The 25,872-nt window shown below is 42.2% G+C and overlaps 1 protein-coding gene across 14 annotated transcripts in view; it reads right to left on the bottom strand.

The window, feature by feature from the left end:
• Nucleotides 1-887: 887 nt before the first annotated feature.
• The window catches only part of Osbpl6 (oxysterol binding protein-like 6), a 194,144-nt gene continuing 169,159 nt past the window's right edge, over nt 888-25,872 (bottom strand). For 10 of the 14 annotated variants that reach the window (XM_011239862.3, XM_011239864.3, XM_011239866.3 and 7 more), the window contains 12 exons: nt 24,416-24,523; nt 22,225-22,362; nt 16,987-17,074; nt 16,266-16,519; nt 15,284-15,421; nt 14,757-14,820; nt 12,905-12,983; nt 11,077-11,221; nt 9,607-9,751; nt 8,069-8,195; nt 6,649-6,771; nt 895-5,661 (listed from right to left, as the gene is read on the bottom strand). In XM_011239862.3, coding sequence (XP_011238164.1) covers nt 5,553-5,661; nt 6,649-6,771; nt 8,069-8,195; nt 9,607-9,751; nt 11,077-11,221; nt 12,905-12,983; nt 14,757-14,820; nt 15,284-15,421; nt 16,266-16,519; nt 16,987-17,074; nt 22,225-22,362; nt 24,416-24,523 — 1,518 coding nt within the window. In that variant the 3' untranslated portion in view covers nt 895-5,552. Of the gene's footprint in view, nt 5,662-6,648; nt 6,772-8,068; nt 8,196-9,606; nt 9,752-11,076; nt 11,222-12,904; nt 12,984-14,756; nt 14,821-15,283; nt 15,422-16,265; nt 16,520-16,986; nt 17,075-17,346; nt 21,747-22,224; nt 22,363-24,415; nt 24,524-25,872 lie in introns of those variants that run through there. The other 4 variants (NM_001290733.1, NM_145525.3, NM_001290734.1 and 1 more) reach the window with 2 other exon arrangements.

Below are 25,872 nucleotides of genomic sequence, written 5' to 3'. Positions count from 1 at the left end.
AGGAATATACTTTCCAGGTCTTCCTCGACCTGCTTCTCATCCTCCACCAACTTTGGGCTCTCAAAGCATGAAAACTACCCCTCTATGGTATATGGGCATTTTGATATGAAAAATAGCAAACCTGCAATTTCTACTGGGCTACTAGAATGTAAAAAAATATTTATTTTATTTATATGAGTACTCTGTACCACTGTAGCTGTCTTCAGACACACCAGAAGAGGGCATTGGATCCCATTACAGATGGTTGTGAGCCACCATGTGGTTGCTGGGAATTGAACTCAGAACTTCTGGAAGAGCAGTCAGTGCCCTTAACTGCTGAGCCATCTCGCCAGCCCAGAACCATTTTCTCTTGTGTGCGGAGACTTGATTGAATATAAGAATTGGTACGTCTGTGCACCCCCTCTCCTCTATGTCTTCAAATATTAAATTCTGTACTCCAAGATCAGGTTGCCTCAAGATGAGCAAATTTCCAAGCAAACCAGCCTTTGTTATGTGAGCCTTGCTCCCCAGTTTAAGGTTAAGGCTAGAGCCTGTGATTGGGCAATAGAGAAAGCCAGGACTTAAGGATCTAGTGTGAGGTCTCAGCACAGACCAGGGAGACAAAGGGGAAGGAGATGGAGAGAGGAGGAGGCTGCCCTGAGGAGTGTGTGTGTCTTTTATAGGGGCTAGGGAGAATATATAATTATTTTACACACACCCACAAATATTGAATGTTATAAATATAAGAGAGTATGCAAACTTTAATATAAAAGAAAAAAAGACCAGCAATTGCTTCTGGGTGGAGAGGAAGAGATTCCCTGGGAGCCTGGAAAGGCTTTGGAAGGATGGGCATGCTCTGTGCTGTTTCTGTGCTGGTCTCACTGTATCTGCAGTCAACACACACCAGGTTGTGTATCAGTTTCAACGTGTGACATTTATTATATAACATTTTTATCCAGCTTTTTAAAAAGCACAGCAAACATTTTAGTTCCCGAAGGCCTGAGATGAAACACTGAGGGAGAGCAGACATGTAAGGGAGCAGTGATTTTATCATCGTCCTGTCTAAGAGTTCAGTTCCCTTCCTCATCTGATCTAATGCTGAGAGAAGAAGCAGACGGACCCCACACAGGATTCCACTTTATTTTACCAAAAATTTAATATCCTTTTCTTTACAATTAACTCATTTTGGAAAGGAAGGTACAGATAGAAACAAAATTTATGGAAACTGAGAACTTTTGGTTAACTTTTTTTTTTCTATCAGTTTGGAAAATAACTCATAATATGTGTATATAAGGAACCTTTTAACTCATGAAGAATTAATACTGTTCATGAGGAAAATGAATGAAGCAGTTTCTAATACCGAATGACTGAGATTACACATGAAGACAGCCCATTTCACAGACAATGACATGGTACCCAGCAGCATCTCCCCTTCTGCTTGTAAGGACCAGAGGATAGAGAGACAAGCTTGTTGTTTTGAAAAGCCAATGCAAGAGTACAACACCAATTCTCTTCCAGACGAGGCATCTGCCAGATGTCTGTCTGTCTGTCTGTCTGTCTGTCTGTCCTAAGGGCCTGATCTACTTAGGATGTAGGGCATGTTACTTCATCACAGCATTTATCCATCCTTTAGATCCCAGGTTAGAAGAATGAAGCCAAACCCATCCAATGCAATTTGCCATTCTCTTTTTGAAAGCGGCCACTGCAGAAAGGTTCCACATCTCCGTGACAGGCAGAAGAGGTACTGAAGATGTTGTTAATAAAGCTAGTTTCTGTTTCAGAGAAGGAGCCACACAATGCACAACTTTCAAAGTAGAAGTGTTTACAAACCAAACTCAATTAAGATAGATTCCTGGGGTGATATGGAGTCTTTCCCAAAAGCCACGGAGCATTTGGGAGACGAAACCAAACCCATGAGAACACATCAACATTTTACTTTTAGCTCTATAGACACTCCCCCCAACCCAAAAAAAAGAACATTTCTAGAGCACAAAATAGATCCGTAATGGTTTAATTAGATACATTTTTTATATATCCTGAACATAATTGCTCTCATAGAAATAAACTAATATTCTGTACACAAACTTTATTTACTGTGCCACATTCATAACATACTGAGCCAAGTGCAAACATCTGCTCTGCCCCCTGCTGGGCGGAGCTCTGCTCCCACAAACGCTTTATTTTCTAGGATGACAGAGAACAGCATTAAACAGGATGGATAATTAAACCCACAGAAGAGTAACAAAAAATGTTCTTTACTACTAAACTAAACACGTTAATCAGGGTTTCCTTCCTAGAGCGTCTCTCCCTCTCTGAGCTCCATGCTAGTCCATTAGAACAGGATCTAATGACTGGTAAGTGCTAATGCAGAATAACACAAGGCCAGAAGAATCAAGAGCTTGAGCACAAAAGATTTGGGAAGTTGACAAGTTGGTGGCCTCTGTACCACAATTTCCTTGGTTTCCCTCAGGCAGAAGAATGACATTTGACCCTGCAATCACATACAACTGACATGTAGCACTAACAGGTATCTTAAATGAAGTTTATTTTATTTATTTTTTACAGCTACCTGGAGAGAACATGGACATCATTTTAAAATAACCCAAGAAAAATAATGACAATTAAAAAATAAGAAAGATCAGCAACACTGAAGAGTACATTTACACCTTGGTTAACAGCATTCAGCATCAAAATGATCCAATTTTGGTGAGCCTCAGCAAAGGTTGGTACTGACCAGTCAGCCCAGTCTGGCAAACCCCTCAGGGTCACTGTCACTCTCAGGACAATTTTGCCAGAGGGGAGGGAGCTTTGAAAATAAAGCATGGAAAAGAACACAGGCATACTAAGCCTTCCTACGGCCCTTTGACAGAAAACCACTATCTCCCAAATATAGTGGTTTATGTAAAATTCCAAGGGCTACATCACATTTTTTATCAAGAGAATAAGCTATACCACTCCACCCTCTTGTCATTTAGGTTTAATAGCTGAAATGTCATGTAAATGAAATTTCAATAGAGTTCTTTATAATCACTGTGTGAACAAAAAGGACAAGGCCATTTCAGCAAGACAAGTGAGTGTTCCATTGGAGATGGGTGAGTCGGGTGCTGGGGTGGGGGTGGGGGAATTTGAAGCCTAACTGATGACGTGATTGAGACGAGACCTGACAACATAATGGTCACACCCGGGGGAACCAAAATCTCCAAACAGATTCAAAATGGAGGATGCCATACAATGTGATTGTAATTAATCCCATGCTTCTCTCGTTTGCATCCTGAAATTCTTATTAGAGTTTCCGGGTAGATCTGACCTTATCTTATTTGTCATCTTAACCTTACTATCTGACTACAAAGGCTTCATCTGTTGTTTCTCCTTTCTTCTCAGTTAATCCAAACCTGGGAGCTGTCTTTACTTCCCTGCTGTGTCCTGGGCCTTCTGTCCTTTACTAAATGGACATCTCCTATTGTGTTTTGATCACCTCACCTTCGCAGTCCCTCCTTGTGGCATCTCTATTCTGCAGGGCTCTTCTATTACTTAGGCAGATGTAAGACTGTTTCGTCAGACACTAGTAAGTGCAGGCGAGACCCACTTTAAATTGTACTGTAAGCTTTCTCAGTTGGAGGAGAACCAGCTTTTATGAGGAGGTCCACGGGACTGTAATTAAGTCCTAACTCAATATAAAATCAGACATAACTAGAGATGCACTGATAAAACAGCATCGGGTTGAACCGAGAAAAAAAGTAGTCCGTGACACGGGGGAAGGTTTTGCAACTGCAGGGCGAGTCACCTAGGACTCAGGAGCACATGGAGAAAGCCGTGTAAGCGGAAGCCTGGCTCTGGCTCTGACTTCGGGAACTCTTTGGAGAGCGAAGTTTCATTCGAATGACTAACAGCTGTGTGCATGGTGTACATGAATGGGGAGATGAATTTGGGGATAACTAAAATATTGCTCCATCTAGGGGAAACTCTGGATTTCCCTCCATGTTCACAAAAGGTTTGGGTTTTATGGTGAGTTAGCCATTATTAGGAATACTTTGCGGGGGCGGGGAGGGGGGAGAAATAACACCGAGATTGATAGATACCTCTTAACAAAATATAAAATGTCACTAACCTTGTTATCAGAGTCTAAAGTAACACTTAAATTCAGATGGTAAGAATCTAAGAATAAAACTCTAACAATAAAATATATATAAGTTTCTAATTCTCTAGGAAGCCCCCTTAAGAGATTTTTTTTTAAAAAACATACGGGTGTTTATATTGTCATGTACATGCAAGAACTTAAAAACGCCAATGCAAGCTTCCTACAAAAGCCTCTGTGTACCCGTGGAGGAAAAACAAAACCTCAAGGATTGAAATCAAACCTTGCCTGACCCCACCTTTGGAATGGATTACTTTTTTTTAAGCCTAAGTTTTATATATCTGCCCTTAGCAAGGTAGATGCTTAATATGTAACCGTGTATCATATGGAACCGCTTGATTTTTTTTAAAAAAGAAACATGATTATGCATAGGATCCATTTACATAATGCAAATAAGCTTTCGTTCTCCATGGAATCGCAACAGTGTCGAGTGGCGGGCATGAGCCAGGGATGTGTTCTATGGCCTGTGTGCTTTGTGGTACCACCCAGCCCAGGCAGAAACTGGGCTTTGTTACTTCCTACTGAAGTTTAACACTGATGACGGGCGTCCAAATCAGATACAACTTTTGCCAAATACCAGGGCACACTGTGAGGTCAGACGGAGGAGGGATGGCTTACTATCTGGACATAGGACAGGAACTTAAAGAACGACCTGGATACAGAGATCTAACTTAGGATACAGTACCTTAGCCCTCTTGCCCCTCAGATCCACCACAGCAGAACTGACTTAGCAAAGGAAAGTGTGTTTTTCCCTCATTTAATCCTTCTATCAGCTGAATCAACCTTCTGACCAAGAAAGTGAATCACGCCAGCACTCTGTCCTTCACATACACCTATGAGCACACATTTAGAAAACAGTTTATTGTACATCTTTGCATTTCTTAAGGCATGAACAATGTCGTAAAGATGGAGTGGGTTTCGGGAAGCATCGCGTTGTCGATTTTCACGAGGCTGAGAACAAGCACACCACATCAAAAGAACACACTTCAAGTCTGAACTAACCGACTACGGCCCCGGAGCTCCTAAGGTATGGGATGACGCTTTCAGACAGCAGACGGAACGTGTAGTTTGTACATCATTTAAAACTCTCCTGATCAGCTTGAAGCGCCTGTTACAGTTTCATCTTCTTTTCTGACTCTCCCGACTTTGGATTTTATATTCTCCTTCTTTTAGGCTGCTTTCCGAGGAGGGCATGGGTTTTATTTATTTATTTATTTATTTATTTAAGGAATATGGTTGCAGCAAAACAGAAAGGATCCAAAAGTGGTTAGGAGCCTTGTCTAATGCACTTTTGAAAATCCATTATAAAGATGAATAGAAAAGCCAATGGGAGCTTTTCAGTCGACCCAGAAACCACGCGTAGCTATAAGAAACATAATTGTGCATAGTTATTTATTCATTCCGAGTGTGGGATATTGGCTAGCTCTATGTCTCCAGTTTACCAAAGAACGGGGCTGTCTACTTTGCTAAACCCAGGGTCCTTTCGAAGCTCCCAGTAGGTGTCGTTAGAAACCCAGGCTTCTCTTTGATTTGCATCAATAACTTTTCTGTGAAAATATGAAAATCAATGTTAGCCACAAATAACATCAAGGGTATTATATACAAATAGTGTCCTATCTGCCGACAGTTGATAAGTTGGAAATTTCTGGCCAGAAATAAAGTAACTGTTGTCATTGAATGATTGAACTAAAAGAAAGAAGGAAAAAGACCAAAAGACTAAGGGCCGGAACTAATGACCTCTAATTACCTCTGGGCAAGGAGGAGAAAGCACAGAGGCTCAAACACAGCTCTGTAAGCATCGTAAGTTAGAGCTACCTCCCAGGAACAGTGCAACCAGCATCAGTAGCTGCAAAGGCCTGTGAGGCCCATGTCAGAAGGGCACACTGCAGCCCTATGAAGAGAACACTGTAGGCCTCCTGAAGGGCATCCTGCTAATCTCTGAAGAGTGAGTCTGCACTTGCAGCACAGGGTGATCTTGAGAAGATGGCTCTAAGGGGGGGGGGGGATGTTACCCTGTGCATGCTCAGGAGGATGACAGATGATGGATCTGGAAACCACAGACTCATCTGTGTGATGTTTATATAATCCTTTAAATAATCCTGTAGTAATCATCTTTGGTCTAACCACAGTGGGGCCAAATCTGAGCAGACACAAGCTCTGTGTGACAGAAATAAAATCAAATCCTAATGGAGTCACGGTGCCCTTGGGGGCAGAGCCCCAACCACTGCCTGTGTGAGGAGTGGGAATACCTTCCTGCCACTCCAAAGGGTCCAGAGAAAGGGAAATGTCCTCTGGTGAGCTCCTCTACATCACTGTCCACAGAAAGGAAGGACCATTGAGAAGAGCTGGCCGGTATAGTCACTAACTTTTACAAGCACAAAATCTGATTCATTATTCTCACTGTCTGATGCAAAGCTACCCACATTTGCTTATGTTCCCTAGGCACTCTGCAACCTTCTTTTTCCCTACCACGAGTCCCTCCTGTTCTGTGGCAACCATTAGTAAAACACAAACTTGTGGTATGGCTGACTTACTTAAAAAATTTTGGTATATGTTCAAGGTTGTTTTCCTCCATGTAGCGTCTTCGCGATCTTTGGAGTTCCTCAACTCTTTGTTTCTCTGCGGCTGCGGCTTCTAGGTTCCCTTCTTCCAAAAACCTAGGCAGAATACAGTTGATATTCCAATGTTAGCTCCTTTTAAAAAAAATACTGGCATAGCATTACCTGCTGGTTACTGAGAATATAAAATCCTGAACTGTGGTTACATTACTGATGGTCCTTCATGTCTGTCCCAGGCCATGTGTTCTCAATCTGTACATCAGTTACTATAGTTTCTGTGTATGTGGACTGAGTTACTCCATTGGGAATACAATGGAATGGGAACCGGTGACAGGTTTGGCCCTGAGCACTTCTCTGTGTTATCTGGATGTGATGTGTGTCTGGCTATGTGATGGCTGGATGGTGACTGGTTGTCCTCTATTGAGACATCAAATTGAGAGCAAGGAGTCTTCCTCTTTTACCAGGAGTGTCAGATAGATGAAAAAGAAGGTCAAGAGAACCAGTGATTTGTAAATGTTTACATCTGTGGATGGGATGCGGCACTGTGGTAGGGAGGAGACTGTTTATTAGCTAATAAACACAGGCTCTTTGTTGGGTTGCCACATATGTGCACGTGCACACACACACACACACACACATGTGCACACATGGATGCATGGATGCACCTTTACATTTCGAAACAAGAACACATAGTAGTGCATAATATAATATATACTGTAAAAAGTTAATTGATGAAATTAAATGTCAATCAGTGTGATACACATTCTGGGAATAACATACACTGCATTTTTTAGTACACATATGGAATCATATGTAGGACAGAACGTCCTGAAAGCCATGCCAAGAGCATTTTAGGAGGGAAACTGCTCACACACATGGGAAACAGGGAGCTGATCTTGGATGGAATGCAGATGGCAGACAAAATTTTAGGGGAACAAAATGGATTCTGTAGAAGTGGAGGACATCATGGATCATATAAAAACAACAAAACCTGAATTCGGTGGTTTAAGTACAATCCCACACTTCTGGGACCAATATATTTTGAGGAAGCTCCAGACCCCTGGCCTTCTCGATCTTCAGTTTAAACGACACTTCATGTTACAGGGCAGGGTGTGTAAGGAGGGTATAAGGGTATGTAAGGAGGAGCAAGTCTGACATTTGGTAAAAATGGAGGAAGCTTTGTGCCCAATATAACTGGCCATTTAAATAAGCTTCTGTTTTAACGACCCTACAGATGCTGTTTTGCCAAGATTTGGAAACTCAGGTATTTCTGGGTGCATAAGGGGATGAACGAATGCAGAAAGGAGCAAACAAGTGATGTTGTACATAGTCCAGATGACCTCTGACACCTGTGTTGTTATCTAGGATACCGCAGAAACTCTGCAGGTGCCCTGACCTTTGATCTGGCCGGAATCGGGCATCTGTGGGGGGAAGGAGGTCCTTCAGGACGGGGTCCAACTCATTGAGCTCCACAGCAAATCTTGTAAAGCCATAGTAGAGCTCATAGTTGGTTGGCAGAGAACCTGGAGGGAGACAGAGAACAGCTGTGAGAAGGAAAGGCTGAGAGTGAGGGACTGAGCCAACATCGTCAGGAAGAGCTCTGAAAGAGGGCCCAGGTCTGTCCTTATGAACATAACACCGTGCTTTCCTTTTGAGTCATTAAACGGATTCTGTTTTGCTGGGTGAAATGGTTTATGTTGGTGGCTAGCACTGAAAGACTAGCATATTTTATAAAGCCCAGCCTTTAAATAAAACCTTATATTATAGTCATAGCCTACATTCACTGAACTCGGTAACTTTACAAAGACCATGCTGGTTAACTATAAACATTAATATTTCACCAGAAACATCTGCCATGTATATCCTCCTTACAAAGATGCAGTCATAAATGAATATTACTAGTATTTCTTTAGAACGTTTAAAAACTATTTTTAACATTGTGTGTGTGTGTGTGTGTGTGTGTGTGTGTGTGTATCTCACTTTTCTGTCAGGCTAGTCTTGAATTTCCTGGAGTCTAACAATTCTCCAATTTAGTACTTGTCTCTCCCAAGTACCAGGGCTGCAGGCATGACCATCACACCTAGCAGTGAAGTAAGACTGCACTTGATGCCCGGCACCTCACTTCTTTGAGGAAGTACCCAACCACTGACTAACACCCCAACCTCTTACTGGTGCTTGTTAGTAAATTCCAGGAATATTTGTCTGGTTTGCTTACTGAAGTATTCCAGCCACCTAGAACAAGGCTGCTGCACGCTCAGTATTCAGTAATTAGTCACTAAGAATGCATTAATTACACTACCAGAAGAAAGTCTATAAGTATGCAGTATTGCCCGTTAGGAAACCAATAACTAAGTTGGAGGTTGCCTGACAAATTCCAATGAAAATAAATGCTCCCTGGCAAAATTTTTCCCACTCATACTTGATACTCAGTTACATGCTAATCTACTGCCTGGCTCTGCCAATGTCCTTTATTAAGTGCCAGCATGCCACAGTTCTGCTGCTCAAGTGAAAAAGATCACTCACGGTGGCAAGTTTCTGCATTGGCAGATTAAAGATGCTACATTTCCTTTGTTTTATTTAAAAAGTAAACACATATGAGGGCTTGCTTATGCATCTCAGTTATATTTATTTATCTATCTTTATTTAGTGCACCTAGTGTTTGCATGTATGTATTATGTTTAAAGCAACTTCCCATGGCAGATTTCAACAGGTCACTCTACTTCATGTCAGTGATTCCGCCTGTCGTTTAATAATCAAGTATCCAGTCATGGATTATACATATCACTTCTTTGTTGAGTATAAATGTAACGGCAAGTGCCTTGAGCATTTACATTTCGGATGTCTCTAGTAGACAGAAATGCAAGGCAAACTCCATGGTATGCCCCAGTGTTCCCTCCCCACAGCCTCCCGACCAGGAAGCTCAGGTGGTCTCACCTGGTCTCCAGATGCACTTTGCCGAGGGGGCCACCCCGCAGTAGAGTCCTTCGTGCCATTTCCCAAACAGCCGGTGCACCACCTTCCCCTCCTGGTCTATCACCACCCCCTGGACTTCATTCACGTTGGAGTTCCAGTAATTCACCTGGAAAACAATCAGCCCAACCTGTCCTCTCCATAGAACAACGTTCTTCCCCTTGGGATGTGGTTCAGCACGTTCTGTCAATATGGAAGGCTGCCCTTCTGGCTCTCTGTCTTAGCAGAGCCTCACTAAGGACGCTTCATCTGGCCAGGAATTTACTGTGTAGCCCAGCTGACACAAAACTCACAACCCTACCTCAGACAAGAGTGCTGAGCTTAGAGGTGTGCTATCATAGCTGGTTAGACTGATTTCTATGAAACGGGTAGTCACGGGGCTGGGAGTGTAGTATGAGCACTGGCTTCCCATGGGCAAGGCCATGGATTTGATTCTTAGTGCCATAAAAACCAAACCAAACCAAACCTGCTTCATGCCACGGCATGAGAGACGGCCATTATCTAGCTCCAGATCAGTTGTTAGCTGAAGAACCCAATATTAGCTCATGGGTTCATTATTTTTCTCTTCAGACTTTCTCCCTTTGCTCATGGCTCTTAATGAACCTCAATGGGGCACAATATCAAAATAATTGGTAAGCCAGTAATATACTTATATGAACATGGATATGGTGTTGTATATTTTACCTCGGAGCAGTGTTAACTGGAAAAATGGTGTTCCATGGGCATTTTTGTCCCTAACCCTTTTTCTAGGTAACAAAGGTAATGCTTTCTTTTGGCTCAATTTGGATTGCTTCAGGAAAGGGTTAGGTGGGTTTGGAATGACTGGCAGCTATTTTAGAATGAGCTCGATAAATAAGATCACCTAAATATATTCTGTCATCATCAGGCAGTAATGGATGCTCGGGGACTCAGTATAGGAATGGAATATGGTCTAGAATTTTCCTGAGTGTACTGGGTGACTATGTAAACACAAGATTTTGAAAATAAACTCGGGGCTGGAGAGATGGCTCAGTGGGTAAGAGCACTGACTGCTCTTCCAAAGGTCATGAGTTCAAATCCCAGCAACCACATGGTGGCTCACAACCATCCTTAATAAGATCTGATGCCCTCTTCTGGTGTGTCTGAAGACAGCTACAGTGTACTTAGATATAATAATAAAATAAATCTTAAAAAAAAAAGAAAGAAAAGAAACTCATTTCCTCCTTTGGCCTGGTACTTTTGACCTCTACAAACTTAGAAGCTTATATTTCTCAAGCAACTGAAGGTCAGTTGTGCTTTCTTGTCTAAAATGTCTAAATGTCTAAGAAGTCAGGACGCAGAACAGCTTTCCTCTGCTTGCTTCCTTAGGAAGCATTCCATACAAGCCTTCTTTTTCTACCATGCCTCCTTAGGTAGCATTCCGAGCAAGCCTTCCTTTTCTACAGTGCCACTTACCTTGACAAACGTGAGTTTGCAAATGCAAACACTGCTTTTGGTATTTCTAAGGGTCACTTCACCGTAGTGCTCGATCCATCTCCTCCCACTCAGGATATTGTGTATGCACGTGGTGACTTTATTCCACACATAGTAATCCCCATATCTGCAAAGAATACAGCACTGGTTAAAAGCAGCAGACACAGATACGTGCCTGCTCCTACAAAGGAGAATATTATTTGGGTAAAACCTCCTAGTTCCTCACTTTCTCCTCACTTCTTGAAAATCCTCTGTGTAGTTATGAAAAATTCGTGACTTTATTTATTTACAGTAGTGAAGTGTTCTATGATCCTAAAGCTGCTAAGCTCAACAATGCCTCTCTTCTGGCCCTCTGGTATAGTGACATGTCAGAAAATACTCAAAAAAGTCAACTGTCATGAAGGTTACGATTTACCAATGAAAAAAAGCATGGGCACAGAAGAGGGGTTTAGTCCTTAGATTTCTGGAACATGGAGGGGTTATTGGGCAAGCCATAGCAGACCAGGCTGACTCTGTAGTTCTGCGGTGGGGAGGTGGACACGGTGTATGGGGGGTGGGTAAGGCACAGGGGCCAGAAAAACCATGGTATCTAGAGTTCCGTTAGGGGTGGGCTCTAGGTCTTGAGGAGGGCAGGGAAGGCCTTTAATGATCCAGCGAAGACTACACATTTACAGGCAGGCAATGCACACTGGTGGAAGGATTGGAGAGAAGACGAATTAACCAGATACACGTTTGAGAAAGATTATTCTCAGAGCACTCTCAAACAACGTTGCCATAATAAAAGTTAAAAAGAACGAGACAAAGTGAGCAATCAGATCTATGGCAGAAATCCAATTCAGATTCTGGGGAATAATATATGGAATTTCCACCAACCAATGAAGTGGCAAGGTCACAAATCAGGTGTAAGTTTGCACATTATGTATATTTCCAAGTAAAACTATATTTCATAGTGAAATAAAATGCTTCTAAGGTCTAACCGGTATGATACAGGTATTACAGGCTCCCAGGAAAACTAGTTATTCATCAGCACACTGTGTGTTTACGTGTGTGTGTATGTGTGTGTGTGTGTGTGTGTGTGTGTGTGTGTGTGCATGTGCACACACACTTGCTCCCAGCATGTGTGTGGAGGTCAGAGGGTAACCTCAGGTGTTGGTCTTTGCCATTCGCCTAGAAACAGGGTCACTAGGAGGACCTAGTGCATCCTGCAACCTGCAAGCCAGCTGGCCTGAGAGGTTTCTAAGGATTCTCCTATCTCCACCTCCCATCTTCCATCTTCCCACAGCACTGGGATTATAGGCACTCATGCTATGTGTATCCAGCTTTTACATGGTTTCTGGGGATTTGAACTCAGGTCCTTGTGTTTGTGAAGTGCTTTTATACACTGAGCCACCTCTTTAGCTCCCCTCCCCAGCATATCCTACCATCCAAACAGATAAAACCCAGATCAGTCAAACAGGCAAACGACAACAAATTAATATCTTGGTTCTCAAAACAAATATTAATTAATTTAAAAAAATTATGGCCTATGTTTTCTAAAATTTTAATATAGAACACAATAATAAAAGAATTCCATTGTTAGTTTTTTTATAAATAACTTAAAATATGTCTTTTATCTATGCAATATATATGTACACACACACACACACATATATATATATGAAAGTATAAGTAGTATATGCATATGTTGTGATACTTGTGCTGAAAGTGACAGAGACTTTGGGCTTACAGGGACATAGACCCTTAGAACCTTCCAGAAACCCACTTGAACTGCAAGAGAAAGTAAGAAGCCCGAGAAGGGAGAACGACATACTTTGGAAGCGTGACGTTCAGGGTTCCGACAGGCAGGATTTCCATGGACTTTCCCCAGAACTTATTTTTCCATCTGATATCTAGATGAGATAGCGAGAGGACAAAAATTCAGTGCTCCATGTCTGATGAGTTCTGCAGCAACCAATACCCGTGTCATATGTTACAAGGCATATGTTGCAAATTCAACTGATCCTGTAGTATTCATTTAATATCCCAAGGCCCTAACGGTCCTGGTGAAAAAGCTAAGGTGATGAAAATATTGTGATTCTTCCCAGGTTCATTATTTGTTCCTCTATAATCACTCTCCCTGTTTGTTTCCATTTAACAAAATAAATTTCAGAAGCTAGGAATAAAATATGTACGTGCGAGAGGTGCTTATATATTCATATGAACATAGAGCCTATTTAAATCCCCAGATAATAAAAAATGTTGTTCTGATTGAATGATTAAAAAGTCACACACACATACACACACATCAAGCCTGAAGTATATGCAAAAAATAACTGCAGTATGGTTATACCTCTGCCTTATAACACATGTCTCCCTATATGAAGGAGTTATATGTCCCAGAGAACAGCGAAAGATAAAACAGTACACTAAGATCTTTCCCTCCAGATCGAGCAGATTTATGAGCTCATGGGTTGAACTTAATGAACACATCTCCTGTACTGGCTATGCTGCAGCCTGAGGCCCACCATTCCTTCTCATATGATGGCTTTATGTTTTCCACATGGACACTCAAATCTACCTGCAAATCTGTAATAATCACCCGGTCCCTCTGGATAAACTAAAAAAGATGAGGGCTGTCCTCATAAGACTTCTGACTCTTGGTTATAATCAAGAATTAACTTATTTTCTTGCTTTGCCATACAGCACAATCCCAGCACTCTGTCATGGTGTGCTCTCAAGTGAAGGTAATACTTCCCGTGAGCCTCCACATACAAAGAACTATTTCACACTTAATGGTCAAGTCAAAAAATAAGTTCTCTATTTTCCTGAGGGGGTTTTGGAACTTTAATTTAGATAAGACTGAAATTATACCACAACAATGGGACTTAAATAAGAGAGCCTTCCTTTCAAAGTGCGAGCTCCAAAGAGTCAAAGGACCCTGACTCACTTCAGTGTTTAAACTGTCATCCCTTTCGGGGGAGGGGGACTGTTCGAGAAAATCTACATGCTACACTACAGTTTGCAGATGCTCCAGTCCCTTATATAAAAAGTGCAAGGTACTTGCATGTAAAAGATGCATTGTTCTCATGTACTTGAAATTACCCTGGGATCGCCTGTAAAAACTAATAAAGTGTCAATCCTATGTCAATGGTTGTTACGATTCCATTTTTGTTGAAATAAAAGAAAACTATTGGTCCATGTTCAGTCTAGAGAGTTTTTCTGAGCAACATTCATCAAGGTTGGTACATATGCTCATGGTCACATCTGTGTCGACTAGACATCTAGGCAGATGTGCCGGTGAGCATCCCTTTGGGATGAAAATCTCTGCACATACGCTAGAGGGCAATTCTGCAGGAGGGCAGCAGACATCAGTGCCACAGCACTGAGGCCCACAAGGCGCCGCCACGAGGCAAGGTGATGGCTCCAGACCACACAGGCAGCGTGGAGCTCTGATGGGTGATGGACAGCGTGTGAGCTCCGTGGGCTCAGCATCTCATTTCCAAGACATCACAGTTTCATAGTGAAGTGGAAACTTTAATTTCTCAAGCCAATCTGTGCCAACATTTACAAATAGGCTCTGAGTTCCCAAGGCAGAGATAAAACTGAGCACAGTGTACTTTCGGTAGCTAGAAAATGTCCACAGGCTTATCCGTTTGACTCTCAAGTGTAATTGAAATACAAACCTTGCCAAAACACAAAATTCTTGGATTCACAGTGACAGGCAGAAATGGGTGGATGATGGCTAACCTGGTAATAAAAAAAAGGCAATCATATTAGTATTCCAATTCTTATAAAGGATGTTCTTGTTTGTGTTTGTTTGTGACAGGATCTTATATAGCTTGGGCTGGCTTCAGACTGGCTGCATAGCTAAGATGGGCCTTGAACTCCTGACCCTGCTGCCTCTACCCATGTGCTGGGATTACAGGATGCACTACAATACCTAGATCATCAATGGTTTTTTTTTTTTTTTTTTAAATAAGATCCTTCTTCCCCAACAAAAACAAGAGCATCCAGTTCTAATAATAAATTTTAAGTTGTTAATATTCATGCTTAAACACAGAATTTACACGCACTTCAAGGGGGCAATGGAGCATCTAAATTATGTGCATTCTCTGTCAACTGGTAAAACAGCCTGTCCCGTACACATAGTTCGCAAGGCTTTTCTCGTCACTGTACTGTCCCTCTTACCTTGGACAGCGACCTCACTTACTTGTTCTGAGAAGAACCGAAACCCCTTATCTTCTCTTATGCATTCATAGGTCTCCCCCAGGACCGGATTGAATGGCTTGCTTCCTGCTCGGAAGTAGGTGGAACAGTACCCTGAGACTGCAAAGGCAGCGACGAGAACCTGCGAGGTCACAGGAAAGGAGTATTACATAGGAGGGGCCAGCCCAGGTCTGCCTGCCTCTCCTCCCACCGACTGTACATCCATCCATGTAGAGGGCTGCAGATCTGATGCTGTTCGTGTTTTCAGTTATTTGAATCTTCATCACAACACTGGAAGGGAGAGGTTAAACTACTCCTAGGAGAACCATCAGGCAACTGAAGTCAAGTCCTCCACATTTGTGTGTCCACCCCATTTCCTGACTAACGGGGAGTTCAGAGGTTCAGGAGGCCAGTTGGTAAGCCATTTCCCAGGTACACTCAGCTCTCACAGGCATGCAGGTATAGCTGCTGGCACTGGTTCGAGCAGAGGTCAAGTCCTCCAGCGTTATGGAATGAAGGACAAAGTACCAACAGCAAGTTGCTTTCTTAGACAGATGGGCTCTCCTGGCACTCAAGACTAGCTGACAAAGCAAGGCCCAGCACGCTTTAACCTCTAAGGAGCAGGATATTTCTGACAAACTTTAGGGAACTGTCTAGGCCAGCAGGTATGCCCACACAGCTCAAGGTCACATGCACCTCAGGGTAGCTATGAATGAGGCCCAACACGTTTGTAAATTGACTCCATATGGCAAAGCCAAGGGCTGGGCACCCCTGCGGGAGAACAGGCCATGGAAACCTCACAACGTGAGTAGCTTCCAATAAGAGTATCTAGAACTTTCTGGCTTTGCTTGGTTATGTTATTCACACAGATCAAATCTTCTCTAAACCGAAGCCGTGAGAATGTCCTAGAACAAGGATGTCTACATGATGGCTGGAGCCTAGCTCCGGTCCTCTAGGGGGCGCTGTCCCGTCCTTTGTTCCCATACCATCCTCTCGTAGGGGTCGTCGGTCTCTGAGGCCTTGTCCAGGAGCTCACTGTATTCCATTTCCTCACAGAGGTGCTGCAGGGTGTTGAGGGGCTCGTTGAGTTCCACGGGCATGGAGACCTTCGACAGGTCTTTGCCAATGTTGTTCCTCAAGATATTCCACAGGTTAATGTTACTGGTGTCCGGGCAAGGAGCAGGCAGGCAGGTGCGACGGCCATTGCGGAAGGCGCCTCCTGTGAGCTCCCCATTCAGGACTGGGAGGGGAAGAAGGGCAGAGAGAGTGATGCTTCCCCGCTCTGGCTTCATAATATCAGAGTGGAAGAGAGAAAACCCTTTCTTGGAATTCTGACTGTAATACATCTAAGCGCCTTAATCCAATAGGATGGTTTCTATATAAATTTGAGAACAAGTGCTCAAAACATCAGGGTAGGATTTTAAGCAAAGTTTTAAATATACTCAAATATTTTTTTAAAAAGCAAAGTTGTCTGTGTGTGCGCATGCGCGCATATTTTAACAGGAGGGATTTCTTATAACTAGAAGTAAACCTTCTCTACTTAACCACATACCCAATAGATTTCATAATTGCCACCTGGATAGATTATGCAAAAGAGAAGCTATGAATACCAAAGTGAGGGAAAGGAGGGAATGGCTGGCTACCGACTCGCCACGGTTAGAATGTGACCTGTAGATAGAACAACTCGGACACTCAAACGATGCTTACTTTGCCGAGAAATGTTGTCGGCGACACTGGTGTTGTCCTCAGATATGTTGTCACTCACGTCGCTGATGTAGGACTCATCATCAGAAGCCTAAGGAAGGAAGGGCGAGAGGTGGTGAGAGCGATTCTTAGGACTCTCGCCTCGAGAGCTCAGATCACCAGATGGTTAAAAGTAGCAGATATCTCAGTGAAAGTATACTTGACATATGTTCAAAGAATGCCTGAAGCTGGGCGGTGGTGGTGCACGCCTTTAATCCCAGCACTTGGGAGGTAGAGGCAGGTGGATTTCTGAGTTCGAGGCCAGCCTGGTCTACAAAGTGAGTTCCAGGACAGCCAGGGCTATACAGAGAAACCCTGTCTTGAAAAACCAAAAAAAAAAAAAAAAAAAAAAAGAATACCTGAGTGTCTTCTACAGGATGCTATGGAGGAACCGATGTTTTGAAGTAGCACCTTGTCGGTGGTGCCGCATGCCTGGGTGGTGATGCCGCATGCCTTTAATCCCAGCACTTGGAAGGCAGAGGTAGGAGGATCTCTGTGAATTGAGGCCTGCCTTATCTACAAATCTAGGTCTAGAACAGCTAGGGCTACATAGAGAAACCTTGTTTCGAAAACAAAAACCAACCAAACAAACAAAAACCCAAAACAAAACAAAAAGTAGCTCCCATCTTAGTTAAGGTAGGAGAAGCTTAATTCAGGAAAATCAAGCACACAACACATATACCTAAAAGAAGGCCTGTGTCTCTACCCAGAGCATTCCGGATAGGATACCCAGAGCAGCGTTATTGAGCAGAGGGTGTGGGAGATGTCAAAGAAAGAAGAGGGGTTTCCCAGTCATTGAGACAGAGAAGCTCAGGAAGGAGGGAGAGGCAGAGGTAAGAACAGTTAGAGAAACATTTACCCAAGGACTGCTAGGAAGTTAAGAGTGACTGTAGCTAAGCACAGGAAGACAGGAAGAAAGCATGACACTGACGGTAGGTGTCTCAGACAACCTGAAGGGTCATTAAAACCCAACAAGCTGCAAGGGAGTCCACACAGAGTCAGACTTAGTCGTCCACAAGCTGCAAGGGAGTCCACACAGAGTCAGACTTAGTCGTCCACAAAATGCTTGCAGCTTCAGCTTCCTTTAAGGAGGTGAGATGAGCAGATGCTACACAGGTCTCAGTAAGAAATCCTAGTAGCCTAGACAGAATCTGACAACTTAATAGGAGGATGAGGAGAATATCAAACAGTAAGTCATTGTCTTCATGAGAAAAAATAATGGAGCATCCATGAAAGCAGTGGGTATAGGGCCACAGCTCAGTGGTGGACTGTCAATCCATCACGCATAAGCCCTAGCTTCAATCCCCAATACTGCAAAAGCAAATAAACAAAAAACCAAAATGAAATCCAAATTGAGAGCAAAATTAAGGAACAGTGTGAGGTCCAGAGAGTCAGAGCAGTTAAGTAAGGGTACTGGGACAGTTAAGAATTGGGAAACCCTATATAGAGAAACCCTGTCTCAAAAAAAAAAAAAAAAAAAAAAGAATTGGGAAACCAAGGTCTCCACTTCAGGCAGGAAAACAATGCTCGCCCCTATCTTCCAAGTACAAAGAGCAACATCTAAAACCAAAGCATCCCTCTTGTAAAAATATTAGCAAGTCCATGAGGGCAAACAGTTTGAAAATCACGACCATTCAGTAGGCTTCATCCCCGAACCTTATAACGGCAGCATAAACACACACTGCATGCATCTTCACTATTAACAAAGATGATCACTCTTTGTTTGACCATTTGTTTTGGTGCCTTGAAGGTCTTGCTCCATAGCTCTGGCTAGCCTAGAATTCATTACATAGAATAAGCTGGACCACGTGCAGTGAGCTTCCCAAGTGCTGGGACTGCAGTTATGCTCAGCATGTCTGGATCTTTAGTTTTGCAGTATTCTGAACACATTTTGCCTTACAAGAGATGAAGTTCTTCATCTGTATTGGGAAAGGCAGCACATTTAGTATGCACTGATGGAATACAGAGATGAACCAACAAGCAGGTGCCTCTGGGACAGACAAGGATGGGTAAGCTCTTTGTAAACCTGTTTGTCTTTCAACAGTTTTCTATTATCATATATGCTGCATTTTCCTTGTTTGCAACCTATCTTTTTTAAACTTTATGTTGACATTTCGCTACTCAAAGTTTTATATTTTAATATAATACAAACTATCGGGGTTGAGGGCACAGCTAAGTGGTAGACAGTTTACCTATCATGCCCAAGGCCCTGGGCTTGATCTCCAGTACTGCTAAAAATATTTTAATTCATTTTTAATTTTTTTAATATTTCCAGATTTGTTGATGATTTTAGGGTTGAAGGGCTAATCTGTCAGTAGAGTGTCTGTTGTACAAGAATAGAGGACCTGAAATCAGATTCCTAGCATCCATGTAAAAGCTGGATGGGGTGCATGGACCTGAAATCTCAGCAATGGAGGAGAGGAGACAGAGTCCCCAGGCAGCCTAGACAAATCAATTAACACCAGGGCTCAGGGACAGAACGTGTCTCAAAGAATGAGATGGAGAGAAACTTAAGAAAATACTGGAAGTTGACCTCTGTCTTCTATACATACATGTGTATGTACACAAGGAAACACCCAGAGGCATGCACATACAAGAACACATATACACACATAGCCCCCACATAGTCTCTCACACACACATACAGTCACACATACACATACACACACACACACACACACACACACAGAGAGAGAGAGAGAGAGAGAGAGAGAGAGAGAGAGAGAGAGAGAGACTGACTAAGTAAATAAATACCAGGGTTGAAAAGAGTTCACATATTTCACATGATACCCTGACAAGACTTTACATATAGGTTAGGGCAATAGGATTTTTGCTTTTGTGTGTGAGGTCTATAAACATGGAAAATTGAGAATAAAAATATTTTTCCTTATTCTTGTGCTTCCCCTCTACTTGGTCTCCACAGTTCTCACTGGCTGCAAGAGAGCTAGAGGGACACCAGCAGGCGTGGTAAAGCTGAGCTCATTAGCTTGTAGGGAAGAAGAGGCCAATCAATCTCTTCCACCCAATTTCTCCAAAATAGTGGTTCCCAGCCTTCCGTGTTACTGCATCCCTTTGATACAGTTCCTCATGTTGTAGTGACCTTCCACTCATAAAATTATGTCATTGCCACTTCATAACTGTAATTTTGCTACTATTATGAATCTTAATGTAAAATATCTAATATGCAGGATTTCTGATATGGGACCCCTATTAAAGGGTGGTTCAGCCCCTAAAGGGGTTGAAAGCCACAGGCAGAGAACCGCTGCTCTAAAATTCATCTCACTTAATTGCAGCCAAGGAGACAAGTGCCTCCTGGAATTGAGTGTATATTGCAATCTCGTTTGTTGTTCGCATTTATTAAGGAAAGAGCCATGCGTAAGCACACTTCAGTTTCTGATTTCTCCTAAGCGACTGTGTCATAAGTGATACATTATCTTTCCTGTAGAACTCTGCAGTGACCGTAGACATGAGGCAGAGGTACACACGTCCCATGTTTGTGTGCAGCAACAGGGGCTGGGCTGTTTGATGTGGTCCTCTCATATGGTCCTACACACAGATCAAGACCCTGGGGTGTTACCAAGGTCTGTGTCTTCCCTGTGAGCTAAAAGTGCTGGAGCCAAATATTTTGGTTCTAAACTTCGGGGTTCAAAAGTAAATCAGGAACTATATTCTAAAAGTGATTAGGCACGTCCCTGCAGACACAAGTTTTAAAGCAGACACCAGATCATTCTGGAAAGAAGTAGGCCATCTTAAAAAAATGATATAGCTTTTAGTAGACGATTTTCTGAAAGGGTTCTGAGGACTTGTTAAAAAGTGGACTGGTGGCTACCACATCCCCAGTCAGGTAAATTTTGATGTGAGCACTTCTCAGAAGCATTGTGGGTGAATGGCCTGAAAGAATGCCTCCATCGGTTCAGTTAGCAAAGACTTAGTGAATTCACAGGACAAAACAGAGACATCTCTACCTTCGTGGGACTTGAACTCTAGAGGTGGAGGAAGCACACAAAATACAGGGGGAATAGATGAAACAAACTGTGTTGGGGAGTGCTAGCTGGGGGTGAGAAATACACAAGGCATACCAAGGGCTAGGGGAGAGAGGGAAACAGAACGCTCCAGTGCAGGCAGGTCAGTGATCACCGGCTTCCCTCAAGGTGGCTTCTGAGGAAGGACTAGACTGTGTGTATGGGGAGAAGCTAACATACATATTTCTGGGAGAAACTCTCCAGTCAGCATGGACGCCAAGTGCAGAGGACTTGTCTCCACCGGCCGCTGTGGAACAGGACACACAATCTGCATGTACTCTGCAGCTGTGACTGGGATTCACACACCTGTGGTGACCTTGTCACGTGAGTTAGTGCGGAGGCTTGAGAGCCCTTCTAGAGGGTTCTTATCATGGGACACTCAAGACACTGGAACAAGTTAGACTGACCCTGGAGCAAGACCTTAATGGAAGAGGAGTGACAACTCTGAGAACATCGTAGTGACTATCATTTGAGTTTATTTCTTGGCCTATTCCTGAGTATTGTGGTAAGGGAAGAAGATGTGGTTAAAACTGCTATTTTTGAAAACCTCTAAAACACAGGGCCCAAGGAGAGGTATGCAGTCCAGTTCTTTCCAGTGTGGGTCGTATAAAAGACTACTTCTCTTTGTTATAACAAGAGACAATACGGTGTCTTTAGCAAACTGAAAACTCCAGGAAGCACTCCTTTGGCTGCTGGAAGGATCTAGAACACAAAGGAACATGAAGCTACACCTGAGTACAGAGATCAGATTATTAGCATTTTTGTGTGACAGATAAATTGTTATTCTAAGAATACTGGGGACTGGGACATGATCAGGTTTGTCTTATAGAATTATTAAATCACCCAACAGAAAATGATTTTCCATTTCTCCCAACCTTTCTGCATTACCAAGTGGCCCTCACAATAATCTCAGTTACTGTTGGTTTGGTTACTCTGGAACATATATGTTTGATTATTTCCCTTTTTTCATCCAAGTTAAGAGCTCAGAGTTTCATCCCAGAAATGCTTTCAAGTGCCCAGGGAACGGGAAACACCATGGCTCGCTGGCTTTGGCTCTGCTTTAATGTGAGCATCTTCCTGTGATATAAACACATACGACAGCTCAGAGTCCCAGAGTCTTAGGGCTTTACCCAAACTCTCAGTTGGCAAGCAGATGAAATGGACACACCCAGGAACCCACCTCATTCTCTGATGAGCTTGCAGACAGGAGCACCTCTTGGGCATCGAAGAATTCTGACACGGATTCTGACATGGAGAGGCGGCTCTCGTTGGCCACCTGCTGTGACAGAGGGAGGCTGACATGGATTTGCTCACCAGGCTACAGGAGAAAGAAGCAGATGACAGAATCATGCTTTCCCTCTGATAAGCATTGCTGTTCCTCCAAATGAATCAGATGATTTCTAGAGAATGCCAAACTGCCTGTTAACACTAGTGACAATGTTTCACTTGTCACCGTGTACGAGTCCATCTGCTGTGTCTAGAGACTCCAAAAGGCAGAGTTGAAAGACGGCGGTGTTGCAACTTCATTTCAAGACTATGCCCTACTGACATCAAATGGAATGTAAAAGGTGAAAACTCTATTAAAAATGTCAACTGACTGTAGTCTTAGGCCTGTCATTTCTAGTTATGGTCTAAGAAGTAAATTAAGCCTGAAGAAGTATTTACAGAAACTTCTTTTTTTTTTTTTAAATTAGGTATTTTCCTCGTTTACATTTTCAATGCTATCCCAAAGGTCAACTAAGCAGATAATATATAAGATTAATTTCTCAAATAGGATACATATATATATATATATATAATTAAATTTCCAATTAAATCATGAATTTTAAGCCAGTGAAACAAGTCTGGATTGTTGAATGTCATTTCAAGTAAAGTATTATTTATATGTGCAATGGTACAAACTTTAAAGATTTATTTTTTTTATGTATATGAGTACACCATTGCTCTCTTTAGACACATCAGAAGAGGGCATCAGATCCCATTACAGATGGTTGTGAGCCACCATGTGGTTACTGGGAATTGAACTCAGGACCTCTGGAAGAGCAGTCGGTGCTCTTAACCGCCGAGCCATTCAGCCCCAGAAATTTTTTTTTTTTTAAAGAATATACTATATATACCAATTCACTTTTCAGGTTGAAGAGTCCAATTAAGGATTATAGAGTAATTTTTAAATTTTCATTTATTTACTGGGTGTACATATGGAGCACACACACGTGTGCATAGTGGGAGGGTCTGAGGACAACCTACAGCAATCTACTCTTCCTTCCACTCTGTGGCTCCCCAGAGACTGGACTCGGGTCATCAGGCTTGGTGGCAGGTGCCTTCCTTGACTTGTTGAGTCACCTTGCCGGCTCTAAATGCTTTTAAAGCGGTACATTTTAGAAGTATTCCTAGACTCTGAGCCACTGAGTGTATAAAGTGTGATTTGAGTTCAGCGGGACCCTAAAGATGAATGGGAATAGATGGGCAACTTAAGCCAAAGGTAAGATGCCTTGGGATATATCAAGCAGAACACTGAGAGTGACTTAGCATAAAAGACATGGCTTTTGTGCAAATATGACCTGAGCGTTAGTTTACACTCGTTAGCATTAGTTTTTGTTAGATGCATCGCTGAGTGCAAAGCTCATGAGCATTAAATAGTAATTTGACAAAAGCTCATGTGCATTTTAGCCTGCATCCTTTATGTTTTTCTATTTTCATGCCATTTCTTCACTATAAAAGAAAAATACAATAGGACTATGGAGGGTTGCTGAAAGTGACTTACGACAGCGCAGTGTGAACTGCTCAGTGCACTTGACACCCTTTAGCCAAACCCAGGGCCTCTGTTGGCTAGACAGGCAGCTTACCACTGAGCTACACTTCCAGTCGCTGCTGGCTTTCATTGCCTGAGTCGTCTGTCATGAAGGACCCTAGCAGCACCCTTGGCTGTGCTTTTAGCAAGAGCAGGTAGCTTCTTCCCCAACACAACTCCCTTCAAAGAAACCTTTAAGCCATTTTCTTATTTAACAATTTCTCAGCTAAAATGTTTTTTCAAAATTCCATCAGACATTTGTTGATAACGAACATGTTAAATGAAGGAGGGGAAAGATACAGAAGATTAATGAGCTGGGATATATATATATGTATATATATATATTATTTGGCGATAACAGGTGAACATAGAAATAAATAAGAGAGACAATGACCACTAAGAATAAAAGCTATCAAGTTCACCTACGTCTTTTTACTTCAGACTCCTGAGCTGTCTCTAACACAAATGTTCACGCAGAGAATATTATTAACAGAAAATAACTGTTTAAAATAGGAGAATATATGCAGTGATTTAGATGCCATAGAAAGGGTATTCTATGTCCACTAATAACGAGCCTTACCTCATCGGGGCTAGGGATAATATTTACACTGACAACGTGATCACAAATGGTAGACTCTGAGTGTATTCTGTTCAGCCGACTCCGGAGCTCAGCGTTCTGGTTAAGTGCCTTAAAGTAACAAAAACTGCAACTGTAACTGCACATTAATAAGCAAGTGTTACGAACAAACACAAGGGACAACTTGAGACAGCAAATTCTGAGATATTCTCTGATTCTGGGGGTCTTACCATGCACTGGACCATGTAAGTTAAGAAGGAAATAAATGGCTCAGAGTTATGACATTAATTTTTTGTAATGTAAGACCACTATTTAAATAGGTTAGTAAACCGAAATAGTTAATGGGCTTCATAAAAATGATACATGGATTTTTTTTTCTCCTCGTTAAAGGCATATCCATTATATCCAACACCAGTCTACCACCACATATATATTACTTTGTGCAGTCTGGAATGATATGATTATATATGATATATTATATATAACATATATGATAACATATAATATATTATATATTATATATGATAGTATATAATATATGATAATATGATATAATTCTTTTATATTTTCATTTTGTGCTACTCTCTAAAGTTTAGGATTCATTCCAAAGTCATCATCTTACAAATATTTGGGATAATTAATGAACTGGCTTAAGTGTAGAGAATTATCTTTCAGTCTGATGAAAGGAAATGGCTGTTTTTATTTTTTCTAGGAGCTCATAATTAATCCTCTTGGCAGTACAGTGGAACCAACAAAAGCAACCTAAGAGGTACTTTGGCCAAACAGTACGGACACAGAACATAAGTCCAACAGCAGCCAACTCAGAGTTTCAGTCCATCACAGTACTTTGAACACACCAGCAATTGGCATCTGTAAAACACAGTTTACACAGTCTCCCACATGCAGCAACTGTGCCTGATGCAAGAACAGAACAGCCTCACAAAAGCACACCCTTCTCGGGTTCCTGTGCATGAAGCTCAAAGTCCCTTCTGCACTTTGTGGTCCATTTCCGTGTCAGGATTCAGTTCACTAGAATTTTTATCAAGCTTTAGGTAGGATGGCTCTGTGAGGACAAGGCCTATGTAAGAATGGTCAACCTCCTTCCTTCCTGTTAAAAGTGGGAATTTCTAGATGGACATAGGTGTCTTAAGAGTAGACAATATATGCCAGGGTTTACTAAGGGGCACCTGCCAGCTTCTGTTTAAAGCCTTTAGAACAAGTTTGCATGATACATTAAGCAACACATTGGGTCCGATATGACAAGCATGAGTAGTTTGAAGGTGAATACTAATCCAGCAGCATTGCATGCAGGGAGAGGAGGAAATGTCTGGTTATCTTAGAAACCATGGACAAACTAAGCAAGAGATGTGTATAAGTAAGACATGTACCTCAAAGGAAAAATTCTAATAGCCAGTCATTCGTATAAGTGCTTAGGTCATTTTTAAAAAGTATTTATAAGT

This window comes from Mus musculus, chromosome 2 (assembly GCF_000001635.26).
Source record: "Mus musculus strain C57BL/6J chromosome 2, GRCm38.p6 C57BL/6J".
Taxonomy (NCBI): domain Eukaryota; kingdom Metazoa; phylum Chordata; class Mammalia; order Rodentia; family Muridae; genus Mus; species Mus musculus.
This window is presented reverse-complemented; position numbering and strand designations above follow the sequence as displayed.